This window comes from Nyctereutes procyonoides, unplaced genomic scaffold, assembly GCF_905146905.1.
Source record: "Nyctereutes procyonoides isolate TBG_1078 unplaced genomic scaffold, NYPRO_anot_genome, whole genome shotgun sequence".
Classification (NCBI taxonomy): domain Eukaryota; kingdom Metazoa; phylum Chordata; class Mammalia; order Carnivora; family Canidae; genus Nyctereutes; species Nyctereutes procyonoides.
In genome coordinates, this window is record NW_026575051.1 from 40733619 (window position 1) to 40752598 (window position 18980).

Genomic DNA, 18980 nt, shown 5'->3' on the forward strand with positions numbered 1-18980 from the left:
AATGCATCAATTTGGATTTATAACCATACAGTAGTTTTCTTGTTTTCTAATATCACTGAGTGTTAAGATGTCCTATTTTGCTAGCTTTGTATTTTTTGTCCGTATTAACTGTACAATCATGTTAGTCATTCATAAATTTCAACCTAGTGATCAAAATCTCCGTGCTCCTACGTACGACATATTTCCATCTCAGGAGCACACGTCATTGAGGATTTTTGGAGGAAGTTGGAGGAAATTGATAGAGGCAATCAGTATATGAAAGTTTGTTCTTCAAGCGTTTTATTTTCTAGATGACAGGACTTTCTGGTGGCTTGACCTCTCAGAATGATTCTTTTCTCTGGCCATTAGAAAATTCACTGCACCACTTAAGCTCGTTCTCTGTACACATCCCAGAATTGTTTAGAAAAAGCAAGTTTGTTGAATGTTTTACCTGCTGTGTTTAAGATATTGAATATTGTCACCCTGTCTGAATTATTTAGTGTGTACCCTTAAGTAAGAAGATTCATAAGATTTTGAAAACCTACAGATGTGTTTGCAGCTCTTCAAGAGCATACCTGACCCCTAGTGACCAAAGAAGGAAACATAAAGCTGAGAGGAGCAAAAAGGGTTAAGGAATAGAGTTCAAAGTAAGATGGTGCTTGTTGTTTACTCTCACCTTAGAAGTGGAGAACATTTTTCTCTTGTGAATTGATGAAAGGATGCTTTCATGACAGTGGCTACAGCTTTGGAATATCTGAAAGAGACTCCTGAGGGAATAAAAATGTTGCTGCTCCCAGGAATCAGTGAAATGTCGACATCTCAAATGGACTCTACATGGTTTTCAAATGGTTTTGGCAGAGGGAGCTTTCATAACTGTAAATGTCAACTTCTGTAAGTAGGAGGGAGAGTGCTTATGGCCTACTGAGAACTGAGTTCTCACCTCATACATAATCTCATCCTTCCAGGTTGTGCCCCAAAGTTCTGGGGAGTCTATCTAGGTAAAGAAATCATCGTGCGAGGACTTGCATAGACTTCTGCTAGATATCCAGTGAGGGGATGATGCATGGTGCCTAGGAAAATTACATCTTTTTTTTTTTTCGTCAGTGACCTCTGACAATGAGAAACCAAATCTAGTTCAATTTGGAAATATCTACATATTGTTTCAGATGAGCATTTCTCCTTATTTGTTTTTCTTCTCTCTTTAGATAAAGAAGAAGCAGCAGGATGTGGTTAGATTTCTGGAAGCCAACAAGATAGAGTTTGAGGAGGTGGATATCACAATGTCAGAAGAACAGAGACAATGGATGTACAAAAACATCCCCCCAGAAAAGAAGCCCGCTCAGGGCAACCCTCTGCCACCTCAGATATTTAATGGTGACCGATACTGTGGGGTAAGTAGCCAGATTGTTACCATGCTATTTCTTTGGGTGATTCAGAAATTCTAGAGTGAAGTTGGGTTTTTTTTTTCAGTGAGGACTGTGTCCTGTTCACCCTGTGCTGTTCAGATTCACAGTCTAATAGAGGGTATATGAGTCCAGGGACACAGACCGTGTGTGAATGTGAGTGCGTATGTGTCTGTTGGTCTTCCTGTCTCTGTGATTGAGGAAAGTTGTGGGAGGGGGTGTGTATGTGTGTGTTTATTGTGTTCTAAATTTTAAAGCAGATTTTTTTGATTAATATGTTTTAGGGGTAGAGTGGAAGGGAGTATCCTTGAATCTTTACCCCTCTATTGTTTAAAAAACTGCTAGTAGCTGATTATAAACCAGAGTTTCTTTTTTTTAGGATAATGAGCCAGATGGATCATTATGAACATCTAAAATACCTTAGGTGCCTTCCTCCTGTGTGTAGCATATGAGAAGATAAAGTCATTTTTGTCTAATTATCTATTTTCCTTCTTATTGGGTTAAGAAAAAAAAATTGAGAAACTTCTTCCTAATGAGTAGTTAAGGTTTTCCATTCATCATGCTCTGTATAAGTGTTTGTTTTGAGACCTGTACTATAGTTCTTTAAGCATGGCCTGAAGAAGGGGAAAGGGCTATAGTGCTGAGGTGCTTAAGGTGAAATAAATAGGTGGGCTGTATTGGAATGGAGAAAAGGAATAATAATACTTTTGATATCTTGAAAGGAAACAGTTTACATGTGCATAAGAGAGAAGAAGATATTGTGACATCTACCCCATAGAGATTGTGCACACACTTGTATTCATGTCAGAAGAGGAAAACCCTGAACATGGGCCAAGATTTAGATTGGAGTTCTCGTATGACTTTATGTTGGCTTTGACACCTTTCCAAAGTCATTTTTCTCTTAAAGCATCAATTTTCTCATCTTTAATATCTGTTTTACTTCACAGGATATTTACTTAGCTTAGGCGTGATCCCGATTACTGTAAGGTGCTTTTTAAGCATAAAGCTTGTTGTTTATGTGGAATTTTTTAGATTGTGATAGGCGTGATCCCGGTTACTGTAAGGTGCTTTTTAAGCATAAAGCTTATTGTTTATGTGGAATTTTTTAGATTGTGATTTCATATTTTATTACGGAAAGTATGTGGTAACTGAAGGTGTATCCCATTCATGATTACAAAGCCTAGAAAATGTGCTCTTGTATCTGCAAACCAAAACGAGGTATAGTTGAAACTGTATAAACTGTACATTTCAAAACAAAGCAAAACTACTAGTCAAATAGTGCATAGAAGACTTAAAAATCTAACAGTTTTGTATCTCTCAGACTTCTCCGGTGTGAGAATTCCTTTTTCTGGTCTTGTAATTGAGGGGTAATTCCACTGGGTATAGAATTCTAGTAGGTTAGAAAGAATTTTGATGGTTTTGCTTTATTATCATCTGGTTTCTAGGGCTTGCAATGGAAAGTGTCATGCTGTTTTCCTTGATCTTTTGTATGTTTTCACCAGCTTCTTCTTTGCAAGTTTTTAATAGCTCTTACTCATGTGTATCCTAAAATTTTTTAGTGAATTACCATGATGCAATCGATTTTTTTAAAGATTTTATCTATTTATTCATGAGAGACACACAGAAAGAGGCAGAGACATAGGCAGAGGGAGGAGAAGCAGGCTCAGTGCAGGAAGCCCAGTGCGGGACTTGATCTCTGAACTCCGGGATCACGCCTAAGCTAAAGGCAGATACTCAACTACTGAGCCACCCACATGTCCCATTGTAATTTGTTTTTCATTCACTGTGTTGAGTGCTCAGTAGGTCCCTATTATGTAAGAATTATGTGATTATTAAATATGTTTTAATATTCTTTTTTTTGAAAAATTTCTCCCTGCTTTTCCCCCCTGTTCTCTTTATCTGGAATATATATTAATTTAGATAGTGAACTTTTTTTTTTAAGATTTCATTTATTTATTCATGAGAGATAGAGGCAGAGACACATGCAGAGGGAGAAGAAGGCTCCATGCACAGAGCCCGATGCAGGACTCGATCCCAGGACTCCAGGATCACGCCCTGAGCTGAAGGCAGACGCTTAACCGCTGAACCACCCAGGCATCCCAGATAGTGAACTTCTTACACCAATTTTCTAATATTATCTTTTTTTTTCTTGTATTGTCCTTTTTAACTTTTTGTTTTACTTTCTGGAAGATTTCTTTAACCTCAGTTTTTTCATTGAATTATGTCACCTTTTATTTTCCTTTCTTATGTTCTGATATTTTCTTTTGAATAATGTGCTTTTATGAGATGAATACAAGATCTTAGCTCAGTGGAGATATTAAATATGATTTCTTGGGATGCTTGGGTGGCTCAGTGGTGGAGAATCTGCCTTTGGCTCAGGGCATGATCCTGGAGTTCTGGGATCGAGTCCCACATCAGGCTCCCTGCATGGAGCCTGCTTCTCCCTCTGCCTATGTCTCTGCCTCTCTCTGTGTGTCTCTCATGAATGAATAAATAAACAAACAAACAAACAAATAAATAAATAAATATTTCTTTGAGGTTTTCTTCCCTTAAAATATTGTCCTTGTTCTACTAATTCCCTTTTTTTCACTTTGTTTATTTTGGCCTTTTCTCTCAAATGTGGTGGGCTTTCCTCAGATGTCTGGTGATCCTTCTCTTTTGCTTAGGATATAAGGCATTAGAAAGCTTGTTAGAAGCTGTGTGTGTCCTAATATAGGTGTGTAGATTTGTTTCCCACTGGACTTCTCTGTAGATTGGTTGGGTAGCCTGTTACATTCTCATTGTAGATACAGATAATAAAATCTACAGGCCTTTTATCAGATGATGGTTTAACTTTTCCAGAGAATGGCCCTTTAGTCTCTTGCTTTGGGGATATCAGCCTGGCTCCTGGAGTTCTGGACATATAGGGTGAGAGGGCTGGAGGATCTCATTCTCTGTCATGTACATTTTCCCTCCATAGCCCTGTTTTCACCACCCCCTCTCTCCTTCATGCTGGTGTTTAGGAGTTTGTTGCTTCCCAGAAGCCATATTTATTAACAGTGTGCCTTTTAGTTCCTTGACCAGTGAGGCACCCTGGGAATCTAACTGCTGCTTATGTAGATTTTCAAACAGTCTCCCAGTTTTCTGCCTTTGTCTGCTCACCCCACCCACCTTCACAATAGCTGATGCCTCCAGATCCTGCCATTTCCTGGGGGCTCCTGTAGCGTGTTCAGACACCAAGGTTTGACCATCCTCTGCTCTCTAGTGCCCTTCACCATTTCTCTCCCCACTTCCTGCATATGTTGTAGTTCAGAACTGTAGATTTCTCCAAGTTTTATTTTTTTAAAATAGTGTTTCTGTTTTTTTTTTTTTTAATTCTTGTTTTGTTGATTTTTCAAGATAAAGGAAGAAAAGACATCTTTGCTCTATCATCACAAAAGTAGAAGTCTTCAGAGCCCTTTGAATACAGGAATGTATTGAATGAATAAAAAAGAATGTAATGTGAAATAGTTAATTCCTTATCCTTGCTTTCACTTCTTTATCACTTTTTAAATCTCTGTGAATCTTTGCCCTACAGAGTTTATGGAAACTTTTTCAGATAGACTGTCTAGGAGCTGGCTAGAGGCTTATGCATTGATTAAAATATGGTGGATAAATAGCATCTTCTCTGTGTGAGCAATGTTAGTCCTGTGGGGATGGTGACAGAAGCGCCGGTACACACTCTGTCTTTATAGTTTGTGCTAGCAGGAGTTTTGAAGACAGTGTTTGCTCTTATCATGGTCAAGTAAATTCGACTTTGACAAAAGCAGAAGCATTAGAGGGCAACTAACCGTGGTCTCTCATTCATCCTGCCTGCTCAGGTGTACCTTGCTTTACCTAGTGATAGTTTTTGAGTGGTCTTATCTGGTTGATAACTTGTGGAGATCTGTCACATTGCTGGTGACAGGATCCAGTAAGCATAAAGATTCTCCTATTTTCTGAAAGTGGCTAGAAACTTACTACTTATTTTAAACTGGGTGAGCTAGCCATGGGAGACATAAATTGCTGATAAGCTACTCGGTAATCAGTGTAGACAATTTCCCTCTCTCTGCCCTTTAGTATTTGAATAATCTGCCTGTTGGGAAAAATTCCCCACTGAATGGAAGCTCCTTGGCATGTCCCATCAGTTCTTCTCATCCCAGAATTTGAACATTGAGGGGATAATGCAACAACATAGCATCAGTTGGACAGGGGACTTGGGTTCAGGAATAGCCATGGCAGGTGTCCTAATGGGGCTGATCCTGGCATGTGTTCTTGGCCACCCAGACATAGAAATTCCTCTTATAAACTGGTTCTCCAGGTTTAATGTGGATTCAGAGCTTCTCACTATCCTGCCATAAATTCCTTTCCTGTTAAGTTGCTAATGTCCATTTGAGTTTTTTTGTAGTCAAGAACCCAAATTGCACACTCGTTGTTCTTGCAGTTTCCTGGGAGTTACCTAACATGAGCAAGATTCTTCTCTGGAAATGAGTAATCTAAAGGTGAACATCCCAATTACTAGGCTTTTCTCATGGGTTTTATAGTGTCTGATTCAGATTTTGGAAAGCTCAGGATCCTCATGTTGAAGGATTAAACTTTTCAGTTTCTGTGGAACTGGCATGTGTGGAGTGCACCAGAATTGAAAATGCACACATCTGTACAAAAGGAAAATATTTACTCCCTTTTCATTTTTTTTTCTCCCTTCCTATTCAGGGGAGGAGAAAAGATTTGAATTTTTAAAATAAATTTTTATTTTATCTTATTTTTTATTGAAAAATGTTTATTGTGATAAAAATATATGTTGTAAAAGTTACTATCTTACTTTTAAGTGTACAGTTGAGTAGTGTAAAGTATATTCATTGTTGTGAAACAAATATCCAGAACTTTTTCATCTTGCAGAACTGAAACTCTGTACCCATTAAACAACTCCCATTTGTCACCCCTGCCCCCCGACCTTAATAACAACTATTCTGCTTTCTACCTGTGGATTTGACTATGTTAGATATTTCTTAGAGGTGAAATCATACAATGTTTGTCCTTTTGTGACTAGCTTATTTCACTTAGCATAATGTCCTCAAGATTCATCCATGTTGTATATCTTAGTCTGTTAAGGCTGCTATAACAAATGCTACAGACTGAGTATCTTGCAAACAACAGAAATGTATTTCTCAGTTCTGGAAGCTGGAAGTCTAAGGTCAGAGTGACAGCATGGTTCGGTTCTGATGAAGACACTCTTCTGGATTGCTGACTACCAACTTCCTGAAGTGTCCTTACATGAGAAAGGGACAAGGGACCTCTTTTATAAGGGCATTAATCCTATCCTTGCGGGCTCTACCCTCATGGCCTGATCACCTCCTAAAGGCCCTTGGGCATCAGGATTTCAACATATGAATTTTAGGGAGATTCAAACATTTAGCCTATAGCATTGAAGCATGTGACAAGATTTCATTTCTGTTTAAGGCTTCCATTGTACATATGTACTACATTTTTTTATCCCTTCATTCATTCATTGATGGATTGGGTTGCTTCCACCTCTTGGCTATTATGAATATGATACTGCTTTGAACATGGGTTTGCAAATATCTCTTTGAGATTCCACTTTCAGTTGTTTGAGATAGATATGTAGAAGTGAGATTGCTGCATCATAAAGTAGCTCTATTTTTTATTTTTTGAAGAACTGTCATACTGTTTTCCATAGTGGTTTTGCCATTTTACAGTCCCATCAGCAGTGCAGAAGGACTCCAACTTCTCCATGTCCCCACCAATACTTGTTCTTTTCTATTTTGTTTTGTTTTGTTTTGTTTTGTTTTGAGAGTAGCCATACTAATAGGTGTGAGGTGGTATCTCATTGTGATTTTGACTTGCATTTCTCTGATAATTAGTGACGTTGGACATTTCATACACTTAATGTCCATTTGTATATCATTTTGAAGAAAAGTCTATTCAAGTCCTTTGTAAATCAAGGTCAAATCAATTTTATCCCATTCTTAGGTTGTCTTTCACTCTGTTGATTATATTCTTTGATGAACAAAGTTTTAAAATTTGATGTAGCCCCATTTGTCTATTTTTGCTTTTGTTGATTGTGCTTTTGGAGTACTATCCAAGAAATCATTACTTGCCAAATACAGTATCATGAAGTTTTCCCCTCTGTTTTCTTATAGAAATTTTACAGTTTTTGGTCTTGTATTTAGTTTTTAATTCATTTTTAGTTAATTTTTGTATATGGTATAAGATAAGGGTTCAACTTCATTCATTTCTATGTGGAAAACTAGTTTTCCTAGCACTATTTATTGAAGAAACTGCCTTCTCTCCATTGAGCAGTCTTGGGGCACATTTATTGAAGATCATTTGATCATATACATGAGGGTTTATTTTTTTGGACTCTATTCACTACAGTGGTTGATATGTCTGTCTTTATGCCAGTACCACACTGTTTTGATTACTGTGGCTTGTAATGTGTTTGGAAATCAGGAAATGAGAGGCCACCAACTTTGTCCTTTTTCCAACTTCTTTGGCTATTTCGGGTCCCTTGAGATTCCATGTAAAGTTTAGTATATTTTTTCTTTTATTTTTGCAAAGAACACACTTGGGATTTTGATAGGGATTATGTTTAATCTTTAGATAGCTTTGAGTAATATTGAGGTCTTAACAATATTAAGTCTTTCAATCCATGAACATGGGATGTCTTTCTATTGATTTGTGTCTCTGTTCATTTCTTTCAGCAATGTTTTGTAGTTTTTAACATACAATCTTAAACCTCCTTAGTTAGGGTTTATACTTAAGTATCTTACTCTTTTGGTATTGTAAAAAGAATTATTTTTAAATTTCCTTTTCCAGTTGTTTGTTCATTAGTGTACAGAGACACAGGTGATTTTTATATGCTGTTTTTTGGTCCTGTAACTTTGTTGAATTTAATTCTTTTATTTGAAAAAAAATGGTGGTTAGGAATGGGAATGCAACTTCATTTCATTTGACTGGGTTCACATTAACCAATTTGTAGATTAACCATCAAAACGGGAAAAGGTAGTGACTATTTAGATAGTGAAGACAAGTTGGTGCAGGTTTGACTAAGAACGCCTGTATTCAGAATTGGGTTTTGGATGATTGTGAGAATAGATGAGGTGAGATAGAATGTGTGGCTGGAGTTACTCATGTAAGTCTTGTCTTGTAAGAAGAGAGGACAGCTTGCTGAAAGATAGATGGCAGAATATTTTTTTTTTGGCAGAATATTTTTATAGAAAAATAACCATTTTGATCATTTTCCATAGGGCAACTTATAAGGTTGTTTATATTTTACTATTATAAGGCAACTTATAAGGTTGTTGAATTTACTATTATAAGGCAACTTATAAGGTTGTTGAATTTACTATTTTGGTACTTTCGGGTGATACTTGTAGAATGGTAAATTTGTACCTAGGCATTGGGTCTAATGCTAGTCAAATAAGTTTATGTTAAAGCTATTGACTATTTTGATTTAAGTAATGATTTGGGGGCCAACTCTGACTGCCTTTCCCCATATTACCTTGGTTAATTGGAGCCTGAAAGTAGTCTAGAGATGGGTTAGATTAATCTTAAGGAGATACAGAAAGGCTGACTGACTAGCAATGGTTCCTGTGGCATCTCCTCTCCTATTCTTTCTTTCCCATCAAAGGAGACAAGGAGATGTGTTAGTGTCTTCTAACCTTTGGTGTAGGCTCAGAAGCACACCACAGAACACCTAAATATACGTAGTTGTATTGTTTCTAAGTGCAGCATTTATGAAAGTCTTTTGAGAAGATTGTCTTGGGATAATAAATTTTAAGTGTGTTTGGGCATCTTTTTGAAGCATGCGGAACCAACTCCCTTAATTATCAGTTTTCAAATCTCTGATGTATACATATGATTTTATTTTTAAAAAATCATATGTTTGAATTTGAATATATTGAATTTGAACGCACACACCTATATGTATGTATACACACATACATATCCACAGATAAATATAAGAAGTGATTTTCAGCCAAAAGCCTCTCAAGAAGTTGTTAGAGATATTTAAAGAGATTTTCATACTGAATTAGTTATCCAACATTATTGTTGTTTCTTTTTTCCCCAGCACTAAAATGAATATGGAAGTGGAGAATATTTGAAAAATGAGAATGAGAAGGGGGAACAATAAATACTGCCTTTCAAATACAGCTGCAAACACTTGGTCTATGCACACTCTCTTTTCTTACAAGTTGATTTAAATTTTTAAAATCATGTATTTTGATCATACTATATATACCATTTTTTGCACTGCTTTGTTCTCTAACAAAAATAGTTTCCATGTCATTGTAAGCTTATTTTTTAGACACTGCATATTATTCCCTTGGGTGGATTATTATAATTTATTTAATCATTCCCTCATTGTGGGCTATTTAGTTTGTTTCCAGTCACTTGAAATGATAGTTTTCAGCTAGCAAGCTGTTTTGAAGAATGCATTAAATTGAATGTTATTTTATAAAGTACATTCTCATTTAAGCTATTCCACCCTTTTTCTTTTCCTTGGAGCCACTTTTCTTTCTTTCCTTAAGAGTCTTCTATCAAATAACAAAAATATTTTGGGGTATACTGTTACCAGGATATGAAGAGTGATGGTTGGTGGCCTTAGAATCTGGGTTCAAGGTGAAGAAAAAAATCACTTGGTGAAATGAGAACTAGTAAAAGTTAAAAACAAGTTGATTACTATATGTGGTTGCTGGTAAAACCAAAGTTGAGTTTCTTAGGGCTGGGGTGGGGGGTGGGGAGCACAAAGTCATAGCATAAAGACTGCCCACTTGCCCAGAGCAGCATTTGGCTTGAAGATTTTGAGTACATTGCAAACACATTTTTTTTTAAAGCAAAATAAACACTAATATATTATGGGGAAAGATGCCTGACTTCATGAATTTTTAAGATTGAATAAGCCTTCAAAGAAATTTCACTTTTATAGGGGCTGCCTCAAAATATATCCTCCAATGTTCTAGATCAGGGGTTGGGCTACCTGGTAAATACTTTAGTCTTTTCGGACCACCAGGTCTCTCTGCCACATCTTCTTTTTGGTTTGGTTGTCTTTTTTTATTTGTTGACCATTTAAAAATGTCAAACCATTGCTTAGCTCAGAGGCCCCTCCATAATTTATTCCTGTTATATATTGTCCATTCACTTTTCCTCCACCTCCTGGGGTTCCTTATGGTCACATTTGGACCATACACAGGATTGGCTGTTTCCCAAGTCTCTGCCATAAAAACGAAGTGTATCCTCTGGCAGAACAGAAGAGAATGTAATGATAGACTTTTGACCTATGATGAAGCCTGACTGGCAGTAATTTTGTGTTACTAGAACTCTGATTGTTGGAGTCAATAGGGAAAAGAAAAAAAGGAAAGCTAAAGTTGAAATTTACGTTAGTCACAGGAGATTGTGCTCTATTTCTAAAATATGGATGTTGTTAGGCTTAATGACTGTATCTCATCTATATGATACATAAGGCAAAGCCCTAAAAGTTACCCTAACTCATTTTCTTCACCTCAATACCCACTTGGTTACTACATCCTGTAATTTTTATCTATGTAATTCCACCCTGTTTCTATCTCAGAAATCAAGGCAGACAGGCCTTATTATTGAGCTTTCTCCAACTAGGGCTCTGGTTATCACTGCCCCTTCCCTAGGCCCAGCAAACCTGTGCCTCATTCCTATTATGACCTTGATCTCATAGAATTTTTTTTTTCACATCTTTCCCTTCAGCCAGTCTCTGAGGTTCCTTGTGTTCACTTCAGCAGGCTCTGTGGCATATTTATCTTAGTATCTATATAATACTAGAAACCCAGCAAGTATTTAGCAAAAATCAGTTGTTTGAATGGATAAATAGTTACACAGATGTTTTCAGCTGACCAGGTAGCTAAGCTGTTCTTGGGGTCCTGCCTTGTTGAAGCTCTGAGCATTTGCATTCCCATTTTATTAATAAAAGTCAAAGTAAAAATTCTCAAAAGGAAGCTTATTGATCCTTCTAAATTTTACAATGAAATCTGTTTGGAAGATCACCTCTGCTAGAAGTTCACCTATCCCACAGGTAGAATTTTCTTAAGAAACTTAACTTGAATTAGAAGATCTGTATTCCAAGGCTTTCTGTCTAAAAGATAACTTATCTAATCAAGGAGAATCTTCTTCAGATGTTTTACTGTAAATAATCTTATATGACATCCTCACAGATACAAGGAAAGGAAAAAAGTAGGGTGGTGGGGAAGGGGTGATATAAATTCCTCTTTATCGCTTGCTGATCAGCTGTATGCCCAGAAGCATAACAATTTAATTGGATATTCTTTGCAGTTTTATCTCTTTTATATAACCATAGTTTTTATTCTTCTGTCTATAAATGTTTAATCTCCCATTTTCACCTTACTGAGATGTTTGCAGCAATATTCTACAGTGATGAATCCCTGAGACGTGTCTTTCATTAAAACAATGGCCTGTGCTGTGAATATTGAAAACCTTCATCCAGACAGGTTCAGGCTCCCCCAGTTGCATGCTTAATGGTATGGCTTAAATAGGGTGCATATTCAAGGTTTTCTTTTGGTTAAAATGTTTCTCCTTCTGAGCCTTATGCAGGTAGAGTTAATGAAAAGAAAACAAAACTGTTAAGACACTAAGGCTATGTTAATACTTTCAATATTAAGATAATAAAGAAGGGTCAAAAGTGAAAACTCCCTTTACTCTGCCCTGCTTTCTATGCGTCCTCCCCTGGACTCCCAAGAGATAGCCTCTCTTGTCAGGTTCTGCTTTATAGTTTTCTTAATTACCACCATTCTGTGCCTATATTCCTTGATTTAAAACTTTAGACAGCACGTTTTTCTTTGAAAAATGAAGAGAGGGATGCCTGGATGGCTCAGCGGTTCAGCATCTGCCTTTGGCTCAGGGCGTGATCCCAGATCTGGGATCGAGTCCTACATTGGGCTCTCTGCATGGAGCCTGCTTCTCTCTTTGCTTGTGTCTCTGCCTCTCTCTCTCTCTCTCTCTCATGAATAAATAAAATCTTTAAAAAAAAAAAAAGGAAACAAATATGAAGAGAAATATGCATTTTTAATAGTTTCTCTCATTTCTCCCCCATGTTCATCCACACACACCCACAACATTGCTAAAGTTTATAAGTCACATTCTCCTGTAACTGTAATAACTATTATAAAATAAAATATATACACATATTAATATTTATTTTGTTATAAACATATAAATGCTAATCTCTATAGAGCTGTTTAGTTGTGTGAGCAGTCATAGTGGATGGTACATTATCCTATTTTACTAAATCCCTGTAGCTTAAAAGAGAATGACATAAATGTCAATATCCAAGAGATTCTCTTAAGTAATTGTAGCCTCTTCACTTAACTCCTCTGGGTATTTCTTAAAATGTTATTGCTGGTTCTTTTTCCTGTGTTTAACACAAACATTTTTTTACATTCAATTTCAGTTGGTCCTTGGGTAGATGTACTTGCTTGCTCTACTGTCTTGAACCAGCATGGTCAGAAATGTTAAGCATGAATTAGGAATTTGAAATCCTCAGCTTCGGGCTTGCCCATATTTTTGGTGTTTGGCATAAAAATTGCTGAATGAAGCTGTTTCAGACAAATACATCTTACATACACTTCCAGGGTTGGAACTGTCAACTATTTTTTCCTTCTATGTCAAGATTTTATAAAATAGAACATAGCATTAATGGTCCTTAACCACTAAATCAAGATATTCTGCTCAGAGGCTACCCTCAGGCTTGAAAATTTTTAAGAAGGAGCCTCTGCCCATTTTCAGCTGCAGCAGCAGTAACTCTGGTAGAAAGAATTAAAAAATTTTTTTTCTTCCTTTGGGTAAGCCAAATTTGCTTTGGCTCATTTAAAATCAGTGCTGCTACCATTTCCATATAAGCCATGTATTGTTTTTATTCCCCATAGCCTCCTGTTTGGATATGCCCTTGGCATGTAGAAATAATATGGGTCTGTCACTTAATTGTCATTGACTTAGTGTGGGAAGCGATACAGCTTTGCAGCGTGGCTGCTGTGGGTTTTCCTCGCTGTTCTCCTAGGGAACACTAAAAGGGCAAAGAACTTTAAGGTCTTTGTCTCAAATGCTCGTTTAGTCCATAGTAGTCTAATCATGGTGTATGTATGGGTAATGTACGCAAGTTAAGCTCTATGGAAGAATGAGGCAATTTGCACTTTACCTGTTGTAAATTTTATCATGAGCTTAGAAATTTTCTAACATTGGTTTTCACTTGAATGCAAACAGAAGTATAGGTGACAGAAGCTTTTTTTTCTTCTTAACAGCTGTTTAGCTTGTTTTATTTTTCTTAAAATTGCAGCATTTAGATAGATATTCCATTAGTAATAGTGCTCAGTTACACTGATACCTATATAGTCCAGAAATTTCTCTTTTCATAAGCAGTTAGCACAGAAACATCTTTTGTTTTCACGTAAGAAAAATGTACCAGCCTCTGAAACTGGGCAATTTTATCTTGACTATGCTCTATATGTTTGTGCCCTTCTCCACAGGTAATATTAACTGATTATTATTTGGTATTGTTACAGAGGTTTGATTGTCCTGAAATGTATAATTTGCAGATGTGTATTTATAGACACTTCAGAGAGAATGTCTTTGACTATAAAGAATTCAGCAAACCTATTTAGAAACTTTATAATAGTGAGTTTTTAAAATACAGTGCTTTTAACTTTTGCAGTACCAACCTTGATATATTTTTAAAAATAGAGGCTGATAAGTGAAATGAATTTGTTAAGAAAGCAGACCTTTCTCTTTTATTGGGGAATGTCTATGGCCATAAGAATTAATACCTTATAGGACTTGATTTTAAAATTTCTAATACTATTTTAAATTATCTCAATCATAGTATTTAACTTATTACCTCTGGAAGGAGGTATTAACTATTAAGAAATCCAAGATTTTAGATTATTAATCACCTACTCACCTACTGTTTGTCTAAAAATAATTTACCTTTTACACTTTGAGATTCATCAGACTTTATCAGAAAACATTTTTTACATAATTTTTTATATAATTTTTAAAAACCCATAGTAGAGGAGGATTTACTCAGATTATATTACCAGCATGAGATTACCTAAAACATGACACATCAGTCATTAATTTGCAAACACAACTCGTTCATCCTTGACAAAAACTATTGGTAACCTGGTGTTTGTCAGGTACTATTCTAACATTCACTTTTAAAAATTATTGCCTTTAAATTATTCTACTTTTAAAATTAATTACCAAATCTTATATTTGTCACTTTGAAAGGAGTTAATTACCTTAAGTGACAATTTCTAAACTGTTAGTAGGATCTAATTCAATATTCACATAAGAAGCCTCCCAGCCATAGTGATGTTAAAAGCAGAGAAAATATGCATTGAACAGGATTATTTCTTGAACCTGGATCAGTGAAATGGTACTCAACTGTTTGGAAATAACTTTGTTAAAAAGAATATTTTAACAACATTTTCAGTTCCTGGGATTTTGCCTAAGTTCTGCTAGACCTGTATTATTTATGACATAGCTTTTCTTATAAAAAATTAAAAATTTTCCATAAAATTCTATGAAATCTGTAATATCCTAGAGTTACTAGAAACCTCCAACTGCCCATTTGGTATCTTCTTCACTTGAATGTCTCATACAGTTGCTCAAACTGAACATTTTAAAACTCCATTTTAGCCTTATTCTCACATCTGCTTTTTCTCTGGTCTTTCCTATCAAGTCACAAAGCTTAGAGCTGCTTTAAGTCTTAATTCTCCTTAACCCTCTCCCCTAATTCCATGGTTGAGTATGATCAATTCTTCCTCCATAATATCTCCAGTCCACTTTTCTCTATCTCCACTATCATTGGTCGGGTTCAGGCTGCCACCATCTTACCTGGATTACCAACAACACTCTTTCCACTTTACTACCTGCTTTCCTTCTTGCTGGCCTGACTCTGAGCTATTCTCCACACAGTTAACTTAGCTATTTTCTTTCTTTTTTTCTTTAAGGTTTTATCCATTTATTTGGAGAAAGAGAGGGGAGAAGGACTGAGGGAGAGAATCTCAAGACTCTCTGCTACCCTGCTGAGTGTGTAGCACAATATGGGGCTCGATCCGATGACCTTGAGTTCACAACCTGAGCTGAAATCAAGATTTGGATGCCTAACCGACTGAACCATCTAGGCACCCCTAACTTAGCTATTTTCTGAAAGGAAACTAGATCATTCTGCTCCCTTGCTCAGAGCCCCTACATGATTTCCTTTTGTACTTAAGATAAAATTCAAAATCTCTTTCTTGATTTTACATAGTCTGGCATGTGCTCATCCTTGTCAGACCTGCCAGCTTCACTCTTCATCAGTGCTGTTCCCTGTCCTGAGTGCCCCTGTTCCAATCCTTTACTTGGTCAAAAACTCTTCTCCTCCTTCAGATTTTAGCTTAAAATGCCATTTTTGAAGTAGGTTTTTTGCTGAGTCTCCCTTTTCAGATGGATTGCTCCTTCTTGGCACATCAAGGAAGGCCTCTCTTTGGTGGTGAACTGTATTAGGCCTGACCCCAAATTGCAGAGGGAGCTACCACCAGAAATCTGGAAGGAGCAGCAAGTTGTAAGGCTGAGATGATAATGAATTAAAATCAAGCTACCTTCAAAACCACATGAGACTCAACTTGCCAAAGCATTTGAACAAGAGAATCTATACAGAGTGAAATAATTCAAAGATTTTTTTTCATCATTGAGACATCCTTTGCAAGAAGCAGATCTCCATTCTACAAGTCATGGACTCTCATTTAGATTCCTAGACAGGTTTCAAAAGTCCTTGTGCTGCTATTGGCTCAGCTCAGCAGTGGATTCATTAGGGCTTAGTGACTCCAGTATACAGGGTGCTCCATACCTGGTTTCCTCTTGGGCAACAAGCATCAGAGTACAAAAAGCATTGATTTCAATGTTAATGAGAATTGGCCCTGAATCTCAGCTCTTTCACAGATTACCTGTCAAACTTGGGCAAATTTCTTTGCTCTGAGCCAGTCTCCAACCAGGTGGTCTATGGTGGGGATTAAATGAAGTACTGATTGTAAGGCACCTGGCACAGAGCAAATGGCTAAAAATGATTCTGATCACTGTCTGCTTACATTTATCCTTCGGATAAAGTTATCAGAGGGACTTCTACCAAATTTTAAGACAGCTTTACATCAACTTAGAAACCATATAGTTATATATATATGTGCAACTTTTGGAAAGAAACAATTGATGAACGTATTGACCAGAATTCCTTGATGGTTTCCCTTGTGAAAGTAGGAAGAGAAAAATGATTCTGTGTCTGAGGCAAAGATAAATGTTACAGAGAATATAGTTTCCTCTAGCTTTTATTTGATCTTTTTATTCTCTCTGAAGACACAGTCTGAAAGAATGTGGAAAACTTCAAAAGCAGAATGGAAGCACTTGCACTGACACATGGAGACCTTTATGGCTTTCTGTTTACCCAGTGATTTTTTTTTAAAGCCCTAGATAACAAAATATCAAGAATGGAATTGGGAGTCAGCCTTTCATATTGAAGCACTAGAATAAAATAAAATCTTAGATCTGAGTGATTTCACACAAATAAATGTTAGTGTTTCGCACAGGAGGGAAAGGGAATGTGTTCTGATTTCTCCTGTGTTGTCAGTATTTTACATTTTAATCCTATCACAGGCCTTGCATTAAAAACATGTTACACCCATCGTCATACTCAGAGAAATTTTTATGCTCAAGCACAGCAAATCCAGTAGATTTATGTAGCTCTTCCCTGGCCTGGATGGAGCAATGATTTTTTTTTACCTTTCTATAAAGAATTTTTCAAAAGTACCAAATACTGATTTTTTGCTTTTGTTTCTTTTCTCTTCCTCCATAATCTCTAGGATTATGACAGTTTTTTTGAAGCAAAGGAAAGCAACACAGTCTATTCATTCTTAGGCCTGAAATCACGGTTGGCATCAAAGGTAGGTAAATCTTTTCTAGTTTTAAAATTTATTTTTCTTGAATTGTCTCTAGGGATTGAGATTGAAGGCGTTAGAGGAATCATGTGTAGTCTCCTAAATTTTTAAATTTCACTTTCTCAAATGCATAGTCAGGGGTCTGGCCAGTATAAAAACACACAAAGAAGCACAGTTTATTTTTTTCTCAAATTTTCAATTGTTTTATATTAGAATTTATTTTCATAATTTATTTTATTTATAGTCTATATCCCCTTCTTCCAAGAAGAATTTAAGGTAGTAAGTGCTTTCTATTTTAAAGTGCAAGTTTACATTACTTTACATTTTTTGAAATAACAGAATCAAAGCCATATCTTTAAGGTTTTCTGCACATTTAACTTCTTTACTTGGGAGATGACCTATAATAATAAATGGTCAACCTTGAAAAAAAACACTACAATTCTGAAACTAATCAAAAATGTTTTTGAAGCTACTTTATTATGTCATACGTCGTTGATGGAACATAAAAGGCTCAAGCTTTTCTAATATTTAGACCAGAAGTCTAATCTGTATTTTATATATATATATATATATATACATATATATATATATATATTAAGTATATATATAATGACAGCTTTGTGAAGTGTGTAGATTCACTTTCAAAATAAAAAACAGCATTTTTTATTAAATAATATTTTGATTATTCCCCCTGTTAAAACATAACTATTTTATTCTGATTATGAAAGGAGCCTAGTTTCATTTACAAAAGTATAGAGTTGAAAATAAAAATCACCTATTATTCCACCATCCAGAGATAAGCATATTAACTTTTTTGGACGCATTTCCTTGTGATCTTTATATACGAAGCAATTGAGGTTTTGACTATATTTCAAATTGAGACTGAATTCTAAAGTGCCTATTTTTAACACTGAATTAAAATGAAAGTATATTACTGGGAACTTTGATGTCTATAAGTAATAGGTCTTTTGAAGCCACCCAGGATTTGTACCATTTCTGGAACACCTATGGGAGGAAAGCAAAGACTATCAATAATATAAATTATACACCAGCACCCGCAGTTCATAGCTGATGTGAAATCTCGCTTTGTTTTTACATTGCTAAGTCCACAGATGGTTGTGGGTGGTTTCTGTGCATATGTTTTAAACAGTGGCAAAACCCACACATATAATATTTAAAAGTTCTTAAAACTATTTTTATAAAGATGGAACATTGGAATACTTGTTAGGAAAATTGTAGTATTTTTATAACATTTCATCCAAAGATATTAAACAATCCAGATTTATCTTCAAAGAAGTGGAAAAAAACTTGGGTGGGAGTAATCTAAAGGATGCATAAATCTAGTGGACATCATTATCTATGCAAAAACCTTTAAAAAAAATACTGTGTGCTTGCCATCTTTGTTCTCATTTTTCCCTGAAGATGCAGATTCCTTAGAGACTCTGAGGGCTGACTTTTTTACTCTTTAAAAATATTTATTCTCGGGATGCCCGAGTGGCTCAGCAGTTGAGTGTCTGCCTTCAGCTCAGGCCATGATCATAGTCCTGGGATTAAGTTCTGCATCAGGCTCCCTGCAAAGGAGCCTGCTTCTCCTTCCGTCTATCTCTCTGCCTCTCTCTATCTCTCATGA

At 36.1% G+C, this 18980-nt stretch overlaps 1 protein-coding gene across 1 annotated transcript in view; it reads left to right on the forward strand.

The window, feature by feature from the left end:
- The window catches only part of SH3BGRL2 (SH3 domain binding glutamate rich protein like 2), a 79397-nt gene that overhangs the window by 53697 nt on the left and 6720 nt on the right, over nt 1-18980 (forward strand). The window contains exons 3-4 of the mRNA XM_055329619.1: nt 1185-1370; nt 17276-17356. Coding sequence (XP_055185594.1) covers nt 1185-1370; nt 17276-17356 — 267 coding nt within the window. The remainder of the gene's footprint in view (nt 1-1184; nt 1371-17275; nt 17357-18980) is intronic.